A 24,476-nucleotide genomic window follows, 5' to 3' on the forward strand; every position below is an offset into this window, starting at 1 on the left:
TCTCTGCACCCCCGAATCCTCCCAGCCCCCCCCTGCACCCCCCCAGCCCCTTTCTGCCCCCCGGCCCCCCAGCCCCCCCCCTGCACCCCCCCAGCCCCTTTCTGCACCCCCAGATCCCCCCTGTGCACCCCCCAGCCCCCCCCGCACCCCAAAATCCCCAGACCCCCCCCCCGTACCTCCAACCCCCCCGAGCCCTGCCCCCTGGTGACCCCTGAACCCCCCCGTTGCCCCCCCATGCCCCCCCCCTGCACCCCCAAACCCGCGCTGCCCCCCCGACCCCCCTGGCTCCAGCCCCGGGGGGGTCCCACACGACCGCCCCCCCCCCCCCCCTCCGAGCTGCGGGGCGGGGGGGGGTTCCCGCAGAGTTGGGGGGGTCCCCTCTGCGGTGGGGGCTCCCCAGGGACCCCTCCTGGGGTTCTGGGGCCCCCCCCTCACCCCGTGTGTGTCCCCCCCCAGGTTCCGGAGCTGTCACCCGCCATGTGGGACCCTGGTGCAGGTAACGGGGGGGGGGGACGGACACCCCCAAAGTGAGGGGGGGCTGCCTCGACCCCCCCACACGCCCCCCAGGGCAGTGAGGGGGTCGGGGACCCCCCCTCAATTTTCTCTTTTCTCCTCCCCCTCCCAGGGCAGCCGCCCCCCCCCAACCCGCTGTACCCCCCCCAGCCCCCCCCCTCCAACCCCGTGTACCCCCCCCCCGCGTACCCCCCCCCCGGGGTACCCCCAAACCCACCGGGGGTGCCCGGGCAGCCCCTTACCCCCCCGCCACCCCCCCATACCCCACGGGGCCTCCCCTGGCCCCCTCGGGGCCCCCCCTGGCCCCCCGGGGTGCCCCCCCCTGCAGCCCCCCCCCGCCGTGCTGCCCCCTCTGCCCCCCCGGGGCTGGACAAGAAGGCGGCGAAGAAGATGAAGAAGAGGATGAAGAAGGCTCAGAAGAGGCACAAGGTGGGGGGGGAACGCGCAGGGTGTGGGGGGGTCACCCCCGGCTGCCCCCCCCCCCCCGGGTGCTCACGGCCCTCCCATCCCCCCACAGCGCTCTTCGTCCTCCTCCTCCTCCTCCTCCTCCAGCAGCGACTCCGACTGAGGCCACCCCGGCTCCTGCCATGGCCCCCCCGGACCACGCGTGGCCACCCGTGTCCTCCCGTGACCGCCCGCGTGCCCACGGCCACCCAGGACCACCCAAGTCCACCTGTGTGAAGCCGTGACCTCCCATGTCGATCCGTGACCTCCCGTGTCCACCTGGCACCTCCTGTGTTCATCCATGACCACGTGTGACCACCCATGTCCACCCAGGACCACCCATGTCCACCTGGGACCTCCTGTGTTCATCCATGACCATGTGTGACCACCCATGTCCACCCAGGACCACCCATGTCCACCTGGGACCTCCTGTGTTCATCCATGACCACCCATGACCAACCAGGACCACCCACGACCACCCGTGTTCATCCATGACCATCCGTGTCCACCTTGGGCCTCTTGTGTTTGTCCATGACCACACGTGAACAACCAGGACCACCCATGACCACCTGTATCCACCTGGGACCTCCTGTGGCCATTCATGACCACGTGTGACCAACCAGGACACCCATGACCACCCGTGTCCACCTGGGACCTCCTGTGTTCATCCATGACCACCCATGACCAACCAGGACACCCATGACCACCCGTGTCCACCTGGGACCTCCTGTGTTCGTCCATGACCACCAGTGTCCACCCGTGATCACCCATGTCCACCTGTGTCCACCTGTGTCCATCCATGACCACCCGTGTCCATCTTGGACCTCCTGTGTCCATCCATGACCACGCATGACCAACCACCATGGAGCACCCATGACCACCCGTGTCCACCCGTGACCACCTGTGACCACCCGTGTCCATCCATGACCACCCGTGTCCACCTGGGACCTCCTGGGTCCCCCCGGTCCCCTCGCCCCGTGGTGGGGCCCTGGGTGCGGGGGGGTGCTGGGTGCCCCCGCTGCCCCCCAATAAAGCCCGGGGTCACCCCACTGCGTCTGCGCCTCCTTCGCGCCGTTGGGGGGCCGGGGGGGGGGAGCTGCCCCTGTGCCCCCCAACCTGCCCCCCGCTGCCCCCCTGTTCCCCCCTTCTGCTCCCCGTTGCCCCCCCTGCCCCTTATTACCCCCTCATTGCCCCTGCTGCCCCTCCATCGTCCCCCGTTGCCCCACTCTTCTTGCCCCCACTGCCCCCTATTGCCCCCCAGTCCCCCCTTCTTGCCCCCCAGTTCCTTATTACCCCCTTGCCCTCCTCCCTTCTTGCCCCCACTGCCCCCCATTCCCCCCTTCTTGCCCCCCAGTTCCTTATTACCCCCTTGCCCCCTCCCTTCTTGCCCCCACTGCCCCCAGTTGCCCCCCAGTCCCCCCTTCTTGCCCCAGTGCCTTATTACCCCCCTTCCCCCTCCCCTATTGCCCCTGTTGCCCCACTCTCCCCTTCTTGCCCCCAGTCCCTTAATACCTCCTTGCCCCCTCCCCTCTTGCCCCCACTGTCCCCCAATTGCCCCCCAGCCCCCCTTCTTGCCCCCCAGTCCCTTAATACCCCCTTTCCCTCCTCCCCTATTGCCCCCCATTCCCCCTTCTTGCCCCCAGTCCCTTAATGACCTCTTGCTCCTATTGCCCCCCATTCCTCCATTCCCCCCCCCACTCCCTATGGTCCCCTTCCCCCCGCAGTCCTCCCAGCCGCCGCGGGCGCTGCGCCCTTCCGTCGCCGCTCCCCCTCCCCCTCCCTCCTCCCCTCGCTGGTGCGGGCGCGGCGGGGCGGGGCGCCAGGAGGGAGGGGGGGGAGGAGGCCGCTCTATCCCCGCCCCGCCGCGCCTCGCTGGTGCTCGGCGTCCGTTTCCGGGTCGGGGCGGGTGTAAATCGGGCCGCTCCCGCCGCCCCCTCCCAGACCCGCCGCGGCCGCCGCAGCAGGAGCAGCCGCCGCCGCCGCCTCCCGCCGCCATCCCGCCCGCCCGCCCCGGCGCGCTCCCTCTCCCCCCCCACCTCCCTCCCCTCCTCCCCGCCCTCCCTCCTTCCCGCTCCGCCCGGAGCGCCCTTCTCCCGCCGCCGTTACCGGCGCCGCTCCAGGTAGGCCCGACCCCCCCCCCCCCTTCCCCTCCCCCCAACGCCGCCTCCCTTCCCTTCAACACCCCCCCTCCCTCCCCCCCCAGCCGCCATCCGGCGTCGACTTCCACAACGGCCGCGGAGCCGCGGCCTGGCGTAGCGCCCCCGCGCCGCCCAACGCCGCCGGCCGCCGGCCGCGCCCTCACGCCAGCCCGCGGCCTACCTGCGGCCTACTCGCGGCCTAGGCCGCGGCCTGCGCGCGCGCCGCGCCGCCGCCGGCCGGGGGGAGGGGGGGGGGGGGAATGGGTTGGGGGGGGAAGGGTGCGTCGCAGCCGCCCCTCCCCCACTCTCCCCGCCACCCCCCGCGCGGGGACCGGGCCGGGGGGGGGGCAGGGGAGCCGCGTGCGTCACATGGCGCCGCCGCCCTCCCCCCCCCCCCGCCGGTACCGAGTGGCTGCGGGGGGGGCACCGGGGGGCGGGGGTCTTTTTATATTTTTGCTTTTTTATTTTTATGGTGATTTTTTTTGTTTGTTTTTGTTTTATTTTTTTTAAAATTTTCCCCCGGCGGCCGGGCTCGTTTTTGCCGCCATCCCGAGCTGTTTTCTCCCCAGCCCCGTTCCCCGCTGAGGGGGGAGACGCGACGGGACGGGCCCGGCTCGGAGCCCCCCCCCGCCCCCCGAGGGGTCGGGAATCTCCCCCTCCACCCCCCGGGACCCGGCTCGCCTTGGCCCCGCGATCCCTGGGGTCTGCCCCCCGCCCCCGGGTGTTTTTAGAGCCCCGGAGCCGGTTCCCCTCGGCCCGGTTCGGGCTCCGACTCGGCCGATTCCCCCCTCCGGATCCGGTTTAGAGCCTCGATCCCGGGACTGGGGCCCCCCCCCTTTGTGAATGATCCCGGGCCCGGGGGTCGGTCCGTGGCCCCCGATTCTCCCCCCCGCCCCGGCCCAACGAACCGGGTTCGGAGCCGGGATCCCTGCCCCCGGAGTTGTTTTTCACCCCCCCCCTCCCCTCCCACCGCAGGGACGAGCCAAATCCCTGCCGCGGCAACCAGTTCCCCCCCCCTTAATGGTCCCAGTCTGGGGCCGGGATCCTGAGTGGGGAGGCCCGCGGGTGGGCGCTGGGTCCCGGTACGGGCAGGGCCCCCCGTGTGCGCCGTGGGGCAGGCAGGGCCGCCGGATGGAGGTAAGGAGAAGTTTGGGGGAAGTTTTTCTGCGGAGGATCCTCGCCGCCAGCCCGGATGGGAGCGAGGGCTTTGCCTCTCCCTTTGCGTAACCCCCCGGCAGGGCTGCTCGGCGCCTTTTGTCCCCGACGGGGCTGCGAGGCGGCCCCGTAACCGACCCAAGCTCGTCCGACTGGCAGAACCGCTGCCAGGAGAGCAAATTAATGCTAACGAAGGCGAACTGGGACGCTGAACTGGTGGGAGGAGGAGTGGGTGCCAGCGAGGCTCCTGCCACCTCCGGTGAACCGGGAAAGTCGTAAACAACCAACTCGTGGGCTCGGGTCTAGACTCTCCTCCTCGCTCCGCTGCTGCCGGGCTCGGATCCTCAGCCCTGCTTTCCAAACTAGGCAAACGGGCGCCTTTTTGGATCCGATGGGATGTCAGGCTGAGTTTTATGGAGGCCGTAACTCCTTGCTACGACAGAGGGGGGGAAAAAAAAAACCAAAACCAAACCCTCTTCTGTGCCAGCAGCTTCCCCTTAAAAGACCATTAACCCGGAGCGGGGCAGCGCTGCCTGCTTGGCACGGTCCCGGCCAGATCAACCCCCCTGCCCTTGCCCGGCTGCTGCTTTCCCTGGGCTTGGTTAAACTTTGATGGGGCTGCGACCAGCTGGACTGATAAAAACAGAGCTGAAATTTAGTTTATTTAACTTATTTTTAAAGTTAAATGGCTGATGGGCCGAGCTCTGTTGGCTGGTGTTTTGCAGCTGCTGACGGCCGAGGCCGCAGGTTGTTTGAAACCTGATCGTGTGCTCATGTGGCCTTATCTGGTTTGAGCAAATCAACTTGGAAACCGGTCTGAAAGGCCTCCCCGCGCAGGCTCAGGGCACAGATTAGTTGCTATATTTTTATTTTCTCAACAGCCCGGCTCCTCAAGCGGGTTAAACCGCAGGGAAGCGGGGCGGTCGCTCCGCCTGGCGCGCGCGTGTGTCTCTACACGCGGCTGCGGAGGAAAGCTCCGAAGCTTGGTGAAGGTGCGGGGCTCGTGAGTAGAGGCAGGTTCCCCGGAGCGGGAGGCGAAGCCTCTGCGAGGAGTGGGGCAGGGGATGAGTGAGACCCTCACGACCCTGGCTGTGGCTCGGCGCAGGTGGGACCGTGCCAGTTCAGCCCGTCCACCCTGGAGAGCCTCTGGCAGGAGGAGTGGCCTGCTGGGGAGCTGAACCGCTGCGGTCGGCTCTCGTGGTCACCACTTGGAGAGGAGCGCGGCCCTAAAACTGCCAGGGGGGATATTCAAGAGGAGAAGAAAGCACAGGGGGGGCTCGAATCCCCCCAGGATGGGCCTGAAGCCGGCCGGGGATGCTGGGCACAGCCCCTCAAACGCAACCGCTCTCCTTCCTAGCTCCGGCCACCAAAGATCTGCCCCCGACAAAGCCTGACTCAACCCAACGCAGCTCAAGATGGACACCGGTGTCATTGAAGGTGGTTTAAATGTCACGCTCACCATCCGGCTACTTATGCACGGAAAGGTACGTGGCCACGGGGCGCGGGGCCGCCCGCAGCCCCCTCATCCGGCACGGGGCTGGCCGTTCCGGGAGCCTGGGTGCTGCCATGGCAGTAAATCGGCGTTGGTCGGTCGGAGCCGTGAGACAGCGGTGTTAGGAATGTGCTCCTTGGCACCCGGCTGGCTCCTGGCTATCTCGGGAGGAGGGAGGCAGCGCTGGAAAAACGCAGGAAAAATAACAGCCGGGGGGGGGGGAAGGAAGCGACCCGGTGGAGAGCTCCGCTGGGAGCGAGGTGTCGGGGGTCCTGAGGAGCTCGGGTTGGCTGTCCGAGGGAGCTGGTAAAGCTTGGGACTCCCGGAGGGTTTTTTAAGTGCTAATTACCACTTTTGTTTCCATCTCAGGAGGTGGGAAGCATCATTGGGAAGGTAAGTGAGCAACAAACCCCCCCCCCCTCCACGTCCCTCACCCCCCCTGCCCTGCCCGGCCGCTCTAATGCCTCTCCCTTCTCTCCCTCCGCGCAGAAAGGGGAGTCCGTGAAGAAGATGCGTGAGGAGGTGAGTCCTGGGGCCGGGGGGGCTGGCGGGGCCGCGGCGGCGTGGGCTTTGGCGGGGATCTGCGGGCCGAGCGGCGGCACCGGCGGCGGATGGGAGCCAGGCATGCTGGGAGCTGTAGGCAGGGCCGGGGCAGGAAGCCGAGGAGGCTAAGATGGCTGCCCAGAGCCGAGCCGAGGCGGGGAGGGAGGATTCGTCACCGATGAGCGATCCCGGGGGACCCCGGCCGCCCCGCGTGGAACGGAGCCGGGCGTGGGGACCCACCGCTGCGCCTGGGGGGCCGGGAGCCCTGACGTCTGCTCGTTTGCCGTCCCGCAGAGCGGTGCTCGCATTAACATCTCAGAAGGGAACTGCCCCGAGCGGATCATCACCCTCGCTGGACCCACCAATGCCATCTTCAAAGCTTTTGCGATGATCATTGACAAACTGGAAGAGGTGCGTCTGCGGCCCCGGGCCCTCCCCTGCCCCCGCTCAGCCTTCACCCCCGTCCCCACATGAATCTGCCCCGGGATCTGCCCCTCAGCAGGAGGGAAAGCTCTTCCCTGGGGCTGAGCCGCAGGATGGGCTCGTTCCGCGTGAGCTGGCGGTGTTTTCCCCGTGGAGCCTGATCTTTGCCCGGCTGCGAGCAGGGGCAAGGTCCGGGGAGTGACGCTTCCCCGTGTGCGCTCAGCTGACCTCGGGCGGCTGCTCGCTGAGTGCCGGAGCCCCGCAGGGACTTTTCCTGGGCTCGAAACACCCCGTGGCCTCCGGTTAAACAGCCTAAAAGAGCGCAGGGCTTCCGAACGCCCCTGGCTTTGCTCGTCCTCCTGGGCGGTCGCGCTGCTTCCCCTCCAGCACGCCTCGGTGGGCGGGGGGGCTCGGCTCCGTCTGCGGCCCCGCCGAGGAGGGGTCCTGCGGCCGCGCGGCGCGGAAGGAGGAGCTGCGTCGTGCCCCTCGTCCCGTTGAATCGGTGACTGCCAGCGGGGCTGCTGATCCCGGCTAACCCGGATCCTGCCTGCAGGTGTTAGAGCCTGCTCAGGGCGGTGGTGTCGAGGAGCTTCCCATCCCGCTCCGCATCGTTCGGGAGGCGAGAGCGCTCCTCGCCTGGCGTGGGGCAGAGCTCCGTGGCCCTCGCCGCCTCTGTGGGTCCCTGTTGCCCTTCTGATCTGGGACCCTTCCTTGCAAGGAGACGGCCCGGTGCTGGCAGATCTGTCCCCGAGGCCCCTCTGCTCTCGCTGCTGCCTAAAAGGCCGCTGAGCCCGGAGCTGTTTCTGCCCTACCCCCAGAGCTGGAGTCTTCCCAGGGCTCCCTGTCCGAGCGTGGCTCCTGGCTGCCGGCGCTCCGAGCGCTGGGCTCGGAGTTGGAGCTTTTATTTTAGTAGGTCAGTTGAGCCGTGGCCTTGTGCCTCCCCTCCCCCTGCCAGCACATGACCGCTGTAATCGGCATCGGCCTTGTTTTTCCCCGGAGCCGCTCCTGCCCCATCCCCCATTACAACGGGAGGCTCCGTGCTGACGCGGGAGCTGTGGGCACCTGGGGACCCCCCCCAACCACTTGTCCCCCTCCGCCTCCCTGGTTCCCGTTCAGCTGCGGTGTGACCCAGCCAGTGCTTCTGTGCCGGGCTGGTGGGGGTTAAACCCCCGTTGTCACCGAGACAACAAGAGTTTGGCTTCTTCCTCCTTCCCCGAAATGTGGCCGTGTCGTTTCCGAGCGGCTAACGAAGTCCTGGGAGATACAACCGGGAGAGCCCCGGGGTCACCTTGGCCTGGCCTGCCCGTGCCAGCGTCCTCCTCCCCGTCCCTCTGCCGCGCACGTCACCTCCCCGCGTGCTGTTCCGGCGAGGGCACCGCGCCGGGCTGACCCCTCTGAGTAACTCCTCTTCCTCGCAGGACATCAGCAGCTCCATGACCAACAGTACGGCTGCCAGCCGGCCCCCGGTCACCCTCCGGCTCGTGGTACCCGCCAGCCAGTGCGGTTCCCTCATTGGGAAAGGAGGCTGCAAGATCAAAGAGATACGAGAGGTGTGTGCTGGCCAGCTGGGGGGGGGGGGATCCTGGCCTCCGCCCCGGGTGACACCCCGGCGTAGAGACGCGGCAGCGTTCGACCTTTGGAGAGCTCCTTGTATTTTTAGTGCTTGTGAAACTGAGACTCGGGGCAGGCTCTTCCCCTTCCCGGCGCTGTCCCCTGCAGCGGGACGCCTGGGTTCCTGCTCCCCCCTTCCCTAGGTGCTCAGTTGTCCCCTCCCTGGTGTTTTCCCAGTTGCTGGGGGGGGGGGTCAATGTGCCACCAGGCCTATGCCCCTCTCAGTAATGCCACTTGGCACCGGGCGCTGCCGACGCATGAACTCCGTCCAGCTCAGGGACGGGCTTGAGTTGGGTTCCAGGGAGAGCCTGCAGCCCAGGTCCTCCTCTCCTGCCCCGGGTTCCTGATGACCAAATTATTTCCAGCTAGGATTAAAGGACTTTACTGGGGGGGGAAGGGGAGGGGGGGGGACAGTTTTGGCTATGTCTGACCCGGCTGCGGGGTTTGTCGCTGAGGTCACAGCCCTCCCTGGGGTCTGACCGCCTATTTTTAACCGTAAACTTTGCAGAGCACGGGGGCGCAGGTCCAGGTGGCAGGAGACATGCTGCCCAACTCGACCGAGCGAGCCATCACCATCGCTGGGATCCCACAGTCCATCATCGAGTGCGTCAAACAGATCTGCGTCGTCATGCTTGAGGTAGGGCCTCCCCCCGGGCCCGTTTTCCCCCCCCCCCCTTCCCGGGGAGGCACGTGCGGCGCGGGGATCCCCGCCGCCCTTGGCGAGCTGCAGCCCCTCCTAACGAGTGGAAACCGCTGAGGACGGAGAAACGGCTGCTGGGGGATAAAGGGATGGCTGGGGATTACGGCCTCATCCAGGTGAGGCTTGGAGCTGCTTAAAACCGGGGTCGAGCCAGGCCTCCGGAGCCGCTCCGCGGTGACGCCGACGCCAAGCAGCGGCGTCCCGCTGTCCCGAGTCTCCCTTGCGTGCCACTCTGCTCCTCGAGGGTCCTCCCTCGGCCCCGTGCCTGGTGGGGAAAGAAACGGGATTGCTTCGCGTCCTCCCGAGCGGCCGAGCTAAACCCGGAGCGCGGCGTTGGCATCTGGGGTGCGGGGAGGGGGTTGCCGGCGCCGGCGGCGTTCGGTCTCTAACCTCCGCTCTCTGTCACCCAGTCTCCCCCGAAGGGCGTCACCATCCCGTACCGACCCAAGCCATCCAGCTCTCCCGTCATCTTTGCAGGCGGTCAGGTAAGGCCTCTCCTCTGCTCCTGGGGTTGTGGGGAGGGGAATGGGGGGGGTCTTACCGAGCTGCCAGCGCGTGTCAGCCGCTCTGCGTGCCTGTCGCCCGCTTCCTCCGGTGGAGAGCGGCTCTGCTGGGCCTCGGCCTCCCAGAGCCCGCTGCGAGCCTGCCTCGCTGAGGGGTGGAAGAGGGCAGGGGGTGGGGAGGGGGGTGGGAAAAGGGCCGATTTGGGGAGGGGGCGGTGCTGGTAAACAATCCTGGAGCTAACCAGCCAAAAAACCCCCCAAAAATCCCTGTGTGGTGGCAGCGGCGGCGGTGGGGGATTTGAATTGGGCTGAGACTCCAGCTGCCAAATCCAGGCTGTGCCCCTCTGCCTGGGGCTGGCTCCGAGGACTCGGCAGTGACCGGCCCAGAGGGTCTGGGGGGTTCTCTGCTCTCCAGGGCTGGCTTTTGGGGTGCAAAGGCTTAGCCTGTGCTGGGGGTAGGGTTGGGTTGTGGAAAGGCTTCATCTCGCAGGAGGGGAGGGTGTCAGATAGGAGTAGCCATCAGGTGACGGGGGGTTTAGTCCCTCCTGAGCTGAGCTGAGCCGAGGGGGTTGCTCGCTCCCCGCTGCCCTGCCGCCGAGCCAGGTTACAGGTGACAGGGCTCCCTCGGGATCCTGTCTGCTGTAAAGCCCCGAGCCCCCCCACCCCCGGGCCCCATTTCGGGGTGGCTGGGTGCTGGCTGGGCGTCCTCGCCCGCGGTCCCGTGCGGGGAGGCTCAGGCCTGGGTGCGAGTCGCCCGCTCCCCACCCCGCGGTTCCCAGGGCTGCCGTGACGCTTGGAGAAAACGCGGCGACTCGTGCGGATGCGTCCGCTGCCGTCCCGCCGGCAGGGAGAACCCCCCGGGGGGGGCTCCGGCAGCCCCCGGCCGGCCCGGGGACCCGCTCAGGCAGCGTGGCAGGGCCCGGCCGTGTTGATGGAGGCCTCCGTAGGCAGGGAAGGGGGCAGCTGCCGCCGGCCTCCCCGAGAGCCAGGCCTGACTCTGCTCTTCCTCCCCACCCCCCCCGCCCCCCCTCCCAGCACGCCATGCTTGTTTTGGGGACGGACCTGCTGCCGTCCCCTTCCTCGCCTCGGCCGCCCCCCCCTCCCCCCCCTGCCCCTTGCCATCCCTGCCTCTTCCTCCTCCCTTCCCTGAACCCGATCAGCCCCCCCCGCCTCTCCGACAGCTTCTCCCGCCGCTCTGCGCCCCGGGGGAAGCGCCTGGCCGGTACAACCGTGCCCCCCCCTTGCAAGCGGAGGGCCGTACCGTGCGGCCCCCCCCCCCGCGGCGCGGGAGCCGGCTGCCTTCCCCGTTAGAGCAGTGAGGAGCAGGCTTCCCACGGCCACGCATCTCTCCCCTCCCCTCCCCTCTCTTCTCCCCCCTCCTTCTCTTCCACCCCTCTCCCCTGGCCCAGGGCCGCGGCCAGCCCCACGCAGCCGGCCGGGCCCCGCTCCCGGCGGTGTCGCGCTCTGTCTTCGCAGCTCAGAGTCGTGCGTAGAGCAGGGTTCGCCCTCGAAAAGCCGAGCTAATGTCGATGTGACTTTGGTGTTAGCGGAAGGTTTCGGATTGACAGCCCTGGAGACTGAAGTCCTCTAATTTATCCACAGGACAGGTACAGCAGCGGCAGTGCGAGCTACCCCCACACCGCCCCATCCATGTGCCTCAACTCTGACTTGGAGGGACCACCTCAGGAGGTGAGAGGGGAGTTCAGTCTCCACGGCCCGTTCAATCCTTGGCCTCTCTGAGACTGCCAACAAGGGTGGCATCCCCGTCCCCGTCCCCCAAAACCGTCAACGGTGGCTTTTGTGGACTCCTGTCCACTGGGAACTGGACTCTGAGCCCACCAACCTCTCCTCACGCAGGCCACCCGGCAGCCACTGCATGGCAACGAACTTGGGCCAATTCCAGCCTGGGCTGCAGTTCTTCCGGTGACCTGGAAGTGAGGCTGTGTACCCCCCTCTCCCCTTCCTCTCCCACCCGCCCCCACCTGCCCGGCCCCCCCCACCCGCCCCCGCCCCCCCCCAAACCTTAGCCAGCCAGGCCCCAGCCAGTGACTCGCCCTTTCTGGGTAGCTTCAGGAGGAATCTGAAGTCTGTGGCTGTCCCTTAACCTCAAGACATGGAATTGTGGCAGGTCAGGCACTCGGCCTCGTTCCCCCCCCCAACGCCTCTCTTTTGCCTTGTCTAGCATCGGTAGCCAGCTCCAGCCTTTACCTCTAGCTTGCCCGGCGACGTTTTCCTAGGCGTGCGGAAGTGACGAGAGGACTCGGAAACGGGGGAACCTTTTTTTTTTGTCTGTGTGTGTGGGTGGGGGGCTGCTGGGCCCGGGGCAGGAGGGGCCGGGAGCTAGCAGGGCTGGCGGGGGCGTTGGAGACCCTTCCCGTCGGCGAGGCGGTGGGGCGCAGGGCTAGCAGCATTGTCGGACTCCACCACACCATACATCTTCATCAAGATCCCAGCCGTTCTGTTTTGGTTTTTTTGTTGTTTTTGTTTTTTTTCTTTTTTTTTTCTCTGCCACCTTATTTTTTTGGGGGGGGGACGGCGCCATACTGTCCACTCCCTCCCTGTAACCGCCACGTAAGGCCAATCTGAGTAACCGCCCGGCTAGAAACTGCTTGTTACAGCACTGATCCGTCCCCTGCCTCTCCCTGCCCCACTTCCCTCGCCCCGGAGAACTCTCCACCTTGGCTCTCTGACTTCCTGGCTAGTTGAAATCTGTCTGTCCCTGGGTGGCTGTCCGATGGTCGTTAATAGGACTCTTTTCCTCCTTTTTGTAGGCCTATACCATTCAAGGACAGTATGCCATTCCACAGCCAGATGTAAGTTTTGTTTACAACTTCTTGTCTTGAAATCCACCCTCTTCCTCACCCCGCCTCCCCCCTTCCAAAATTTTCTCCGTGCTTTCTCGACTCGAGCCGCTAGCTTGGGCTGAATACTGGATCCCATCTCCCCCCCCAAAAAAACTCGCCTCCCTTCAGTTCGCCCTCCCGCAGCCAGCTTCACCTGGTCGCAGATCTCTCCTTTTGCCTTCCCCCGCCTTCTTTCTGACACTTCCCTCCTCCTATATATATATATTTTATTTTTTTTTCCTGTCCCACCTCTCCCCAGCTTGGCATTTCACACCAGCTCCGGCTTTTCCCTTGCCCCCCCCGCCCTCCCCTCTTGAATCTGGCACACAGCCCATCAAGAGGAAAACACAACCCGGCGCATGATGGCTCACTGTCATGGTGGTTCTCCCGGGCAGGGGGCAGCTGGCCCGACCGGCGGTCGCAGGCGGTGTTTGGGGGGGTTGGATCCGGCATGGGCTGCTTGCTGCCAGCCTGCCGGGGACCGTGGGGGACAGCAGTGACAGTCCAGGCGGCGGGCGCTGTCCCCCTTGCTGTCAGACACCACCATCCTCATCCCGTAGGCTCGTTGCAGGCTCGGTGGGGGCAGATCTCCGCTCCGGGCCCCCTTAGAGCGGTGAGGGGGGAGGCTGTGACGCGCCAGGCCAGGGAGGAGAAGGGCTAGGAGGAAGCTGGGCTGGTGGAAGATGTCCCTGCTCGTGGCAGGGGGGTTGGAACCAGGTGGTCTTTAAGGTCCCTTCCAACCCGAACCGTTCTGTGATTCTAAGCTGGGCTAGGAGAGCTGCTCCGGGGGCTGAGCGGAGCCGGGCGCCGTCCCCGTGTCCCCACCGCTGTCTCCTCTCTCCTGCTCCTCTCCACTTCTCTCCCCGAGCTCCTTTCACACCTCGCTTCACCATGGGGGTGGGCACAGCCCCCCCAGCCTGCCTCGGCCCGGCGCCTTCCCCCCTCTCCGTGCCGAGAGGACCGTGCGGAGGGGCCGGGGGGACCCGGGGCCGCCGGCAGCGTCGGGGTTGATGTGCGTGCTGTGCGTCCTGGCCCCCCTCGGGCTTGGGAAACGGCTAACATCAGCCTTTCTCTTTCTCTTTCTCCTCTCTAGCTGACCAAGCTGCACCAGTTGGCAATGCAACAGTCACACTTTCCAATGTCTCATGGCAACACTGGATTCAGTGGTATGGAAACTCCTTCTCTCTTCTGTACGCTAGCGCGGGCCGCAGGCCAGCCCACGAGCCGCCCCTCGGCTCCTCTCGAGCGGGGGCCTCCGCTTGGGGCTCCATAAAAAAAAACAAACCAAACGTTTCCCCCGAGCTGAGCCTGGCCAGGTAACGTTTTCGTGTCGTGGTGTCTTTGGGGGCGACTTGGTACCGGCCTCTGCGAGTCGCGGGGGGCCGCAGAGGGTAGAGGAAAAAAAGAAAAAACCAACAAACCAACCAAAAAGCAACCCCACCAAAGTACCGAGCAGGCAGGGCCTCCGTGCTGCTTTCCTTCCTCTTCACCCCGATCCTCCACGGCTCTGCCGGCGCATCGGGAGACCCCCCCGACCCGCAGCACCCTCTCTCTCCCCTCCGGCTACTCCAGTCCTGAGCAGGCAACCGTCGAGTTGTACCAAATTCGCTGTAGATTTGCTAAGATGGCTAAAATAATCCCTTTGGGGCTCTAAACTTGAGACAGCCAAACTCATTGTCACTTGTATCTTAACAGGCATTGAATCCAGCTCTCCAGAGGTGAAAGGCTATTGGGGTAATGATTAAAAAACAAAATCTGTAGTTCTGCTATTGTGTATTAATCCTGACCGGGGTCTCGTTCTCCCTGTTAAATGCTGCCCGCCTTTGTGCACGGATGGGAAGGGAAAGGGGGGGTCCGTAGAAGGGCTGGAGGTGCCGCCTGCCTTGGTTCCCCGCGCCCCAGGAGTGGGCAGCTGGAAGGTGGAGAGCAGCAGGGCTCGGTCACGCAGCGCCCGCCGCTGGTAGGGAGCCTCGGGCCCCCTCGCTGTGCCCCCCCCACCCCCCCGGCCGTTCCCCCTGCCCAAGGCGCTGCTGGAGCCGCTGGCTGTGGTGGGGACAGCACCGGGGTAACCGCCTCGGCCGCCGGCGGGTCCCCCCGGCCCGCTGCCCCCTGCCAAAGCCCCGGGGCGAGGCCTCGAGGCTCCCACCGTGCCCTGTAGCAGGGAGCGAGCTGGGATAGGGGGGGGAAAATTAAAAAAGGGGGGGGGAAAAAAACCCCAAAATGCACTTAGCGATTGGCCCGATGCAAGACGTGAGCAGCCTCGCGGTGCCCGGTGCCGGCCGGCGTAGCACTGCCCTGCCGGGGCCGTGGCAGCGAGGAGGAGGAGGAGGAGGAGGGGGGTAGCGTAGCCCTGCAAAGCTGGTGATGGAGCCGAGCGCCCGAACGGAGCCCTCGCGGCGAGAGCGCGCTGCTCCGGGGCTGTCCCGAGCGGATGGAAGAGCCTGCGGTGACATCGCGGGCAGGGGGACGAGGGGGAGAGAAACTGGGGGTGACCGAAGGTTGGAGGGGGGGGGTAGGAAGCAGATGAGCGGGGAGGAGGTGGGGAGCAGCGGGGGGGCTTGGAATAACCTCACAGCTTGCTCTGCCCTCCCTGTCCTGTTCTAAACCGTCTCCAAGGTAGCCATGAAAGCCGCCGGCTTGTCTGCTGCGGTGTCTGTGCTGCGCCCCGCCCCCCCGCCGCCCCCCCCCTCAACTTCTCCCGCTTTTTTTCTCCGTCTCTAAGCAGGTTTGGATGCCTCTGCTCAAACCACCTCTCACGAACTCACCATTCCAAACGATGTGAGTATCCCGGGATGCCTCGGGGAGGGAGGGAGGGAGGGAGGGCCCTGTTCCCCCCACAAAACGGGGGTGTGGGGTGGCCCCTCCTGGGCTTCAGAGCTGCGGGGGGGGCTCGTGGCGGTGACGGCTGCGCCCCGGCCTCGTCCCTTCTGCTTTAAGACCAAAAACCCCTTTCTGTGCCCCCGAACCCCCCCAGGAGATGCCACCCGTGTCGCTGTGGGGCACGGCCACCCGATGGTGGAGGAGGAGGAGGGTGGGTTAACGCGCTCGGCTCGGCTCGCGCTAACGAAGCCGCTCTTCTCCCCCCAGCTGATTGGCTGCATCATCGGGCGTCAGGGCGCCAAAATCAACGAGATCCGCCAGATGTCCGGGGCGCAGATCAAAATTGCCAACCCGGTGGAAGGCTCCACTGACAGGCAGGTGACCATCACTGGATCTGCAGCGAGCATCAGCTTGGCCCAGTATCTAATTAATGTCAGGTGAGCCTGTGGGTAACGAGGTTCCGGGGGTCGGGAGGGCTGGCGCTGCACGCCCGTGCCGGGGGGTTCCGCTCCCAGGGCCCACCCCGTGCCCCGACGCTCGAGGGGAAGGGGTTTTCTCTCCCGTTTTTTATCCCCCCCCCGCCTTTCCTTCCCCCTCTCTGTGCTTGCTGTCCCATTTTCCTGGTGCGATCGTAGGGAACGGACCCGGCTGGAGAGGGCTCCGGCCGCGGGGAGCCCGTGGCTGCCGAGAAGCCGCACCCGGCCCCGTGGGCCTCGCGGCGGTCAGGGCTGCGCGCTCCCGTCCGGCGCTGGCGCGGCCAGGGTGGTTTTGTTTTCGTGGGGCGATAGAGGAGGGATCCCCGGGCCCGCTGGCAGCCGTCCCGAGCGTCTCCCCGCCGGATCGCGGGGCGAGGAGCCGCGGCTGGCCCGGCTCGGCGCGGCACGGCCACGGCTGCCTTCCCGGGGCCCGGCGCTGCGGCTCGCTCTGCCGCCGCGGGGGGTTTGGAGCCCGGCTCGGGGTCGGTGTCCTCACACCCACCTTGTCCCGCGTCCCCCGCTCGGCAGAGGAGCCCCGGGGTGCCGACGGCGTGGCGTGGGCCGACGCCAGGCTGGCCCGGCAGCGGAGGAGAAGCCGCCCGCCGTTTCGCTCTCGTTTTTTGGCTCCTTCGCTCGCTCCGGGCGGGTTGCGCTGAGGCGGCCGCGCTCGGAGCCGAGGGCTCGGCGCGGGGTGCGCGGGGGTCCCGGTGTGGCAGCCCCGCTCCCCTCCCTCCCTCCCTCCCTCGGCTCCTGCGCCTCTACGCTGTTTGTCCTGTGCGCTTTTATTTCTTTATTTTTTTCTTTTTTTGTGGTGTTCCCTTCCACCCACCCGTATTTTTTTTTTTGTTTTTTTTTGTTTTGTTCCTTTTTTTTCTCCTCTGTTACAGTTTAGAAAGCGCTAAACCCTCCTCCCAGGCAGCCTCCGTCACGATCCCTGACCACCTCAGCATCAACCTCTCTCAACCCTCCACCCCTTCTTCTTCTTCCTCCTCCACCACCACCCCCTCGCTCGCCACAGCGGGGGCCTCCGACGCGCCCGCCAGCCTCCCCAACCCTCTTCCGACCGCCCCTTGTGTCTCCAGTCTGCTTGGCATGAAACCTGTCCCTCTCCTGGCTCTAAATGTCGTGTCTGCTGCCAAGGGGCCCGCGGCGCCCGGCCCCTGCGGCGCTAACAAACTGAAAGCGGAAAAGCAGAGGTTTTCTCCCTACTGACTCTGCCCGGGGCCTTAGAGGTGGCGGCACCGTAGAGGAGACTTGGAAGAGCCGAGTTTTGTTCTCTCCTTTTTATTTTTTTTTTTTCATTGTTGGGTCGTTTCTTTTCTTCTTTGCCTTCCTCTTCCTCCTTTTCCTCTTCCTCCTTTTCCACTTCCAAAGCGGCGAGCGGCGTTGTGCCGGCCGGGGCTCGCCTCGCCCCGCGCCCGGCCCCTTCGCTTCCCGCTGGCTTCACCCCTCGCTTTTCTTTTGTACATTTTCCTCTCCTTTTTTTTTTTTCCTATTTTTTTTTTCCGTAGCTTGGTTGCAATCGCGGGTTGGGGGGGTGGAGGGAGGGGTTCATTACCGAATAAATGACTTTTGGGGGGTGGGGGGGGGTGGGGGGTCGATGGCATCGCTGGTGCCGTCGCCCGCGGGGGCTCGCCTGTCTCGTTGCTCTCTGTACCTGTAATAAAGTTGCCACGGTCAGAACCTGCTCTGCTAGATCTGTGCCGGGGGGGGGGCGGTCCCGAGCCTGGGGAGGGGGCTTCTGGCTTGGGGGGGGCTCGCTGCTGCCCGCCTTGGGGTGCCCCCCCCCCCCCTCCAGGACTGCAGGGAGGGAGTAGCTTTGAGCAGGGGGGAGGTGGGGGGGTGCTGGCGTTGTCCCTGCTTGCTGCGGGACCCCCTCGCATCGGGGGGGGGGAACCTGGGGGGGGTACAGCCCCCCCCCGCCTTGCTCGCTGCCTTCCTTGCGCACTCTTCTTAGCCCCTCGCGGCCCCCCCCCTTTCCCCTGGGTGCCCCCACCCCAAATGCTTTGCCCTGCTCGCTCAGGGGTCCCCCCGCCCCGGGGCAGCTCCCCAGCTCCATTCCGGGGGGGCAGCAGGCAGCTGCGCCCCCCCCCCCCTTGCTGCACCTCCCCTCCTGCTTGCACCTAATGCAACACCCCCTGCACCCCAAAAATCCCCCTCCTTTCCCTCGGGGGAGACCCACCCTCCCCAGGGCACGCTGCCCTTCCTCCACATGCCCCCATCTTCCTCTTCCACCCCCTCTGATGCTCTTTTTGCCCCCCCACCCCCTTTTTGCCCCCCTCTGATGCCCTTTCCCCCCTCTGATGCCCTTTTTGCCCCCTCCCCCTTTTCTTCCCCCTCTGATGCCCTTTTTGCCCTCCCACACCCTTTTCTTCCCCCTCTGATGCTCTTTTTGCCCCCCTCTGATGCACTTTCCCCCATGTGATGCCCTTTTCGCCCCCCTCTGCTGTTTTTGCCTTCCCCTCCCCCTTTTTGCCCCCCTCTGATGCTCTTCCCCCGATGCTTTTTGCCTTCCCCCACCTTTTTTTGCCCCCCTCTGATGCCCTTTTTGCCCCCTCCATCTTTTCACCCCCTTCTGATGCCCTTTTTGCCCTCCCCACACCCTTTTCTTCCCTCTCTGATGCCCTTTTTGCCCCTCCCCCTTTTCTTCCACCTCTGATGCCCTTTTTGCCCTCCCACACCCTTTTCTTCCCCTTCTGATGCCCTTTTTACCCCCTCCCCCTTTTCTTCCCCCTTCTGACACCCTTTTTGCCCCCCTCCCCCTTTTCTTCCCCCTTCTGACACCCTTTTTGCCCCCTCCCTCTTTTCACCCCCTTCTGACACCCTTTTTGCCCCCCTCCCTCTTTTCACCCCCTTCTGACACCCTTTTCGCCCCCCTCCCTCTTTTCACCCCCTTCTCTCATGCCCTTTTTGCCCTCCCACACCCTTTCCCCCTTCTGATGCCCTTTTTGTCCCCCTCCCCCTTTTCACCCCCTTCTGATGCCCTTTTTGCCCTCCCCACACCCTTTTCTTCCCCCTCTGACGCCCTTTGTGCCCCCTCTGACGCCCTTTGTGCCCCCTCTGACGCCCTTTGTGCCCCCTCTGACGCCCTTTGTGCCCCCTCTGACGCCCTTTGTGCCCCCTCTGACGCCCTGTTCTTCGTTGCAGGCTCTCCTCGGAGACCGGGGGCATGGGAAGCAGCTAGGGCCCCGGCGCGGCCCCCGCCTCACCTCGCCATCCATCTGTGTCGCCCCTTAGCAGCCGGCCCCAGGTTTTAACTAGTTTGTACATTTGTCGGTTCCTCCACGCTCGCCGCCCACTCACCAGGTTCATTCGTTTGGTTTGGTTGAATTTTTTTTTTTGTTTGTTTCTTTTTTTTTTGTTTTGTTTTTTTTTGGGTTTTTTTTTTTCCTGAATTGACAGCATTTTAATTCCTTTCTCCGTTCAGCCGTTACAACGCTGAGCCCCAGATCTTAGTTTTATAAAGCTTCTCTCTCCCCCCCTGCCCCCCCCTCACCTCCACCCCCCAGCCCCCCCCCTCACCCCCCCTTTTTTCGGCTCATGAAGTTTCTGTTTTGTCATGAAATGTAAGAGTGGAAGAGAAACATTTCAGTTTAGTTCTGTAACGTCAGGAAATTTTTCAAAAAAACAAAGAATTAATAAAAAGATGGACTGGAGCTTTTCCTTGTGAATAGAAACTGGAGGATATTTTGGTTAATGGATCTGCCTGTCTCCGTCTTTATTTGAACCCTCCCCAGTGCTCCCAGTACGGCCCAGCTGGGCCTTGGGGTCCCTCGGGGGTGGAATGGGGCCCCTAGGCTGGAGAAACCAGTATTGGGGGGGGGGGGGCGGAGCGGGGAGGGGGCTCTTTGGAACTCCAGATGCACTTTGGGGGTTTCTCTGCTGCTCCCAGTGCCCTGCAACTGGGTCTTTAATGGAAGCCACCATCCCCGAGAGCGGGGGGGGCCTGGAAGCCACCATCCCCGAGAGCGGGGGGGGCCTGGAAGCCACCATCCCCGAGAGTGGGGGGGGGCCTGGAAGCCACCATCCCCGAGAGCGGGGGGGGCCTGGAAACCACCATCCCCGAGAGCAGGGGGGGCCTGGAAACCAGCATCCCCAAGAGCAGGGGCGGGGGGGCCTGGAAACCAGCATCCCCAAGAGCAGGGGGGGGGGCCTGGAAACCAGCATCCCCAAGAGCAGGGGGGGCCTGGAAACCAGCATCCCTGAGAGCGGGGGTCCCCTGCCTTCCTCACCCTGGGGGTGCAGCACTGGGTCTCTGCCACCACCCAGTGCTCCCAGTTCCACCAGTAAAGAAGGGGTGGGACTGCAGGGGGCGCTCAGCTCATCCAATGCCCCCCCCCCCCCTTATCCCCCACCCTCTCTCCATCTCTGGGGTGGGGGGCTGTTATGGTAGGGCCTACATAAACACCAGCGGGAGATGGCAAACCTCTGCTCTCTGTGCCCCCCCCCCCCCTCCTCGAGCCCCCTCCCCATCCTGGCCCCCCCCCAGGCACAGAGACGGCACCGAGCTTTCCGTAGAGATCCATAGATATTTATATAAATATTTGGGGCTGTACAAGTGGGGGGGGGGGGGGGGTGCAGGGGGGGGTGTCACAGGGCGGGGGGTGCCGTGGGCCGGGGGGGCCCCTCGCCGCTGCCTGAGTGGTCCAGCTCCGCGCTGTCGCAGTCCGAGTCCTCGGAAACCTGGGGGGGGGGGGACACAACAGCAAGCGGGGGGGGTTAAACATCCTCGGAGCCTCCCCCTGCCCCACAGCTGCTCCTGGGGGGTTTGGGGACACCCCCCCCCCGGGGTGACTGGTCCTGGGGGAGCCCCTCGCCATGGCCCCCGATGTTTGGGGGAGCCCCTCACAGTGGTACTTGCATTTGGGGGTCTCATCTTGGGGGGGGGGGGGCTCACAGGACCCCTCCCTGAGATACCTGGTGCTGGGGGCTTCGAGGACCCTCGCCCCAAGCTGCTGCGTCCTGGGGGGGGCTTGTGGGACCCCCCCTCCCCCCCCATGGTACCCAGCTCTGGGGCCCTGGGGACCACTTTCCCCTTGCTAACCCCAGACTGGGGGGCTCAGGGGACCCCCTACCCCATAACACCAAGCCCTGTGGGACCGTAGGGACCCCTCACTCCATGGCAACCAGTCCTGGGGGACCCCCTTTACCTCTCTAACCCCATCCCGGGGGGCTCAGGGGACCCCCTACCCCACTGTACCCATCCCTGGGGGACCCTTGGGACCCCCCCAGCCCATGGTACCCAGCCCTTGGGGACCCTAGGGACCTCTCTAAGCCCATCCTGGGGGGGGACTCAAGGAACCCCCTACCCCATCGTACCCCCCCAGCCCATGGTACCCAGCCCTGAGGACTCCACCCCTCTAACCTCATTCTGGGGGGCTCAGGGGACCCCTACCTCCTAGCACCTATCCCTGGGGGCCCTTGGGACCCCTCTAACCTCATCCTGGGGGGGGCTCAAGGGACCCCTACCCCATTGTACCCATCCCTGGAGGACCCTTGGGACCACCGAGCCCATGGTACCCAGCCCTGGGGGACCGTCTTCACCCCCTCTAACCCCATTCTGGGGGGCTCAGGGGACCCCTACCTCCTAGCACCCATCCCTGGGGGACCCTTGGGATGCCCCCCAGCCCATGGTACCCAGCCCTGGGGGACCCTTGGGACTCCCCCAGCCCATTACACCCAGGCCTTGGGGACCCTAGAGACCCCCCCTCCCACCCCGTGTCACCCACCCCTGGCAGGCCATGGGTGCTCCCCGTCCCCCAGCCCGGGGTGGGGGCATCACCTTGGGGCTGAGCCCCCCGGGCCGGCGGCCGGGCCCCTCGGGGGGGGGGGGCGTCCAGGGGGATCTCGGAGCCCTGGGACAGGAGGTCCTCGGAGCGGTCGTCGGGCCGCTCGTCCGTGTTGGTGCTGCCCACGTCGGGGGTGGCCGAGTGGGAGGGCTCGCTCGTGTGCCCCTCGTCCCCCGTCGCCGTCGCCGTCCCCGTCCGAGAAGTTCTCCGAGCTGAAGGTCGAGAGCGACTGGCGCTTGCTCATCCCGGGGGGCCACCTGGGACCGTGGGGGTGGGAGGGTGAGGACCCACGGATCCCATCCTGCACCCATCCCAGGAACCCATAGACCCCCCCCCTGCACCCATCCCAGGCACCCACAGACCCCCCCCCCGTGCACCCATCTCAGGCACCCACAGACCCCCCCCGAACCCATCCCGGGCATCCAGGCACCCACAGACCCCCCCCTGCACCCCTCCCAAACATTCAGGCACCCATAAACCCCCTGCACCCACCCAGACTCCCATGGACCCACCCCCTGAACCCATGCCGAGATCCCAGGCACCCACTGAACCCCCCCTGCACCCATCCTGGGCACCCACAGACACCCCCCTGAGCCCACCCCGAGCATCCAGGCACCCACAGACCCCTGCACCCATCCCAGGAACCCTTAGACCCCCCCCCACACCCATCCCAGGCATCCAGGCACCCACTGAGCCCCCTGCACCCATCCCAGGCACCCATAGACCCCCCCCCGCACCCACCCTGGGCATCCAGGCACCCTCTAACCCCCCTGAACCCATCCTGGGCACCCACAGACCCCCCTTGCACCCATCCCAGGAACCTATAGACCCCCCTGAACCCATCCCGAGCATCCAGGCACCCACAGACCACCCCCTGCACCCATCCCGGGCATCTGAGCACCCACTGAAGCCCCCTGAACCCATTCTGGGCACCCACAGACCCCCCCTGCACCCATCCCACGTATCTGAGCACCCACAAACACCCCCCCCCCCCCCCCCCCCCCCCCCCACATCTTGGGCATCCAAGCACCCATGGACCCCCATGGACTCAGGATTCCGGGGGGGGTTGGTGTCAGCACCCACCTCTGCCGCAGCGGCAGCTCCACCTCGCTGTCCACTTCACCCTCCTCCTCCTCCGACGAGACCCCCCGCTTCTGGGGCAGAGGAGGGGGGTGTTGGCGTCCTCCCGCTGCCCCTCGGGAGGGACCCAGGGCTCCTGACCCCCCCCTCGCCCCCCATCCACCCCAGGAGGGACCCAGGGCTCCTGACCCCCACCCCCATCCACCTCAGGAGGGTCCCAGGGGCCCTAACCCCCCCCATCCAACCCTGGAGGGACCCAGGGCTCCTGACTCACCCCCCCCATCCACCCCAGGAGGGACCCAGGGGTCCTGACCCCCCCCCCCCCCCATCCACCCCAGGAGGGACCCAGGGGTCCTGACCCACACCCCCCCCCCCCCATCCACCCCAGGAGGGACCCAGGGGGTCCCGACCCCCTCATCCACCCCAGGAGGGACCCAGGGGTCCTGACCCCCCCCCAGCAATGGACCCAGGGGTCCTGACACACCCCACGATGGACCCAGGGGTCCTGCCTCCCCCCCACCTCACGCAGGACCCCCCACTGCCCCCCAGAAAGGCTCCATCCCACCTCCCACTGCTGGGGATGGACCTGGGGGTCCTGCCCCCCCCCCCCATAGCCCCCCCAGAAGGGGACCCCGGTGTCGGGGGGCTCACCTGCCCGCGGGTGACGGCCGCCCGGTACAGCAGAGCCGCGGGGGTGAGGTGCTGCCCGACCCCCCGCTTTGCCCCCCCGGCCGGCCCCCGCTCTCCCGCTCGGGCTCACCGGGAGCGGGGGGCCGCGGCGGGGGGGACCCTTGGGTGCCCGTTGCCCCCCCCAGGTCCCGCATCAGGTACCGCAGCCGGGGGGGCACCCGCAGCTTCCAGGGTGCCCCCGAGGAGGTCAGGGCCGGCGGTGGCTGGGGGGGGTCCGGGTAGCCCCCGGGGGGGTCCAGCCTCGGGACCCGGCTCCCCGCAGCCCCCCCGGGGTCCCGCTTTGCGATGGCGGCCCTTGGCCCGGCGGCTGCGCCCGGGCGAGGGGGGGCCCTTGGGACACCCCGGCAGGGCCACCTGCGCCATGGCCGCGTCCAGCTTGGGCAGCAGCACCTCCGGCTTCAGGATGTCGGGTCTGGGGGGGGGGGACGGGGGGGCAGGGCTGCGGACGGGGACCCAGGAGCCCCCACAACACCCCCCACCCAGCCAGGAGGGAACCCCCTGCCCAGACCCCCCCCCAGAAGACCCTCCCTCCAAGGGACACCGGCATCTGCACCCCCAGAGCCCCCCACCCTATAGGACCCCAAGCATCTGCACACCCAGAACCCCCCACCCTAAAGGACCCTAGCACCCAGTCTCCCAGCCCCCTCTACCCAAAGGACCCCGGGGCACCCAAGTCCCCAGACCCCCCCCCCCCCCAAGGACCCCAAGTATCTGCACCCCCAGAGCCCCCCACCCTAAAGGACCCCAAGCGTCTGCACCCCTAGAGCCCCCCCCCCCACCCTAAAGGACCCTAGCACCCAGTCTTCCAGCCCCCTCTCCCCAGGGCACCCAAGTCCCCAGACCCCCCCACCCCAAAGGACCCACGTGCCCAGTCTCCCAGCCCCCCAAGGACCCACACGTCCATGTCCCCAGACCTCCCCCCCCCCAACCGTGAGGGACCCACTTGTCCATGCCACCCAACCCAAAGCACCCAGGTGTCCGATCCCCCAGACCCCTCCCCCAACCCCACCCCGAGGGACCCAGGCGTCGGGCGCACCGCTTGCCGTGGGGCGAGAGTTTCTGGGGGACGTTGCGTTTCTTGATGAGGGTCTCGACGGCGTTGCCGTGCAGGAGCCCCCGCGGCGCCCGCGGCTTGAAGAGCCCAGGGTAGCGCTTCTCCAGCGCCTGCTCCCGCCTGCCACGGACCCCGCGTGGGCACCCGCACCCGGGGACGCGGTGGGTGGTGCCCGTGGCCTTGGGGTGGTGGCCATGGAGCA

At 66.5% G+C, this 24,476-nt stretch overlaps 2 protein-coding genes and 1 long non-coding RNA gene across 14 annotated transcripts; 2 read left to right on the forward strand and 1 right to left on the reverse strand.

Moving 5' to 3' along the window:
• Positions 1-863: 863 nt before the first annotated feature.
• Positions 864-2,006, forward strand: LOC142360247 (uncharacterized). Its single transcript, XR_012762912.1, has 2 exons — positions 864-942; positions 1,031-2,006. It is a non-coding gene; the product is annotated as an uncharacterized LOC142360247 (long non-coding RNA).
• A 927-nt stretch (positions 2,007-2,933) lies between these two features.
• Positions 2,934-19,358, forward strand: LOC142360246 (poly(rC)-binding protein 2). Of its 12 annotated transcripts, XM_075412454.1 has the most exons (16): positions 2,936-3,077; positions 5,608-5,734; positions 6,112-6,135; positions 6,232-6,264; positions 6,580-6,696; positions 8,127-8,258; positions 8,828-8,956; positions 9,430-9,504; positions 11,125-11,211; positions 11,380-11,445; positions 12,294-12,335; positions 13,459-13,531; positions 14,061-14,099; positions 15,091-15,143; positions 15,453-15,622; positions 18,809-19,358. In XM_075412454.1, exons 2-16 carry the CDS (start codon positions 5,666-5,668, stop codon positions 18,843-18,845), a joined length of 1,146 nt encoding a protein of 381 aa, XP_075268569.1. In that variant the 5' UTR covers positions 2,936-3,077; positions 5,608-5,665; the 3' UTR covers positions 18,846-19,358. The 12 variants fall into 12 exon arrangements, 10 of the variants coding, with proteins under 10 accessions (XP_075268570.1, XP_075268569.1, XP_075268571.1 ...); XR_012762910.1 differs by lacking the exon at positions 14,061-14,099 and having other exon boundaries at positions 2,934-3,077; positions 11,380-11,452; positions 15,088-15,143; XR_012762911.1 differs by lacking the exon at positions 14,061-14,099 and having other exon boundaries at positions 2,935-3,077; positions 11,380-11,452.
• Positions 19,359-20,190: 832 nt separating this feature from the next.
• Positions 20,191-24,394, reverse strand: LOC142360248 (mitogen-activated protein kinase kinase kinase 12-like; the record flags this gene model as incomplete). Its single annotated transcript, XM_075412465.1, is given in 9 exon segments — positions 20,191-20,344; positions 21,444-21,491; positions 21,493-21,624; positions 21,626-21,707; positions 22,534-22,604; positions 23,182-23,268; positions 23,271-23,342; positions 23,344-23,632; positions 24,257-24,394. Coding segments are annotated over 9 exon segments (1,012 nt in total), but the record flags the coding sequence as incomplete, so codon positions are not given.
• Positions 24,395-24,476: the final 82 nt, after the last annotated feature.

This window comes from Opisthocomus hoazin, unplaced genomic scaffold, assembly GCF_030867145.1.
Source record: "Opisthocomus hoazin isolate bOpiHoa1 unplaced genomic scaffold, bOpiHoa1.hap1 HAP1_SCAFFOLD_396, whole genome shotgun sequence".
Classification (NCBI taxonomy): Eukaryota; Metazoa; Chordata; class Aves; order Opisthocomiformes; family Opisthocomidae; genus Opisthocomus; species Opisthocomus hoazin.

Bases quoted from the DNA above. Each gene is read 5' to 3' on its own strand.
- LOC142360246 (XM_075412454.1), top strand. From the start codon at position 5,666: ATGGACACCGGTGTCATTGAAGGTGGTTTAAATGTCACGCTCACCATC. The intron at 5,735-6,111 runs GTACGTGGCCAC...TTTCCATCTCAG, and splicing joins GGCTACTTATGCACGGAAAG to GAGGTGGGAAGCATCATTGG. The intron at 13,532-14,060 runs GTATGGAAACTC...GTATCTTAACAG, and splicing joins TGGCAACACTGGATTCAGTG to GCATTGAATCCAGCTCTCCA.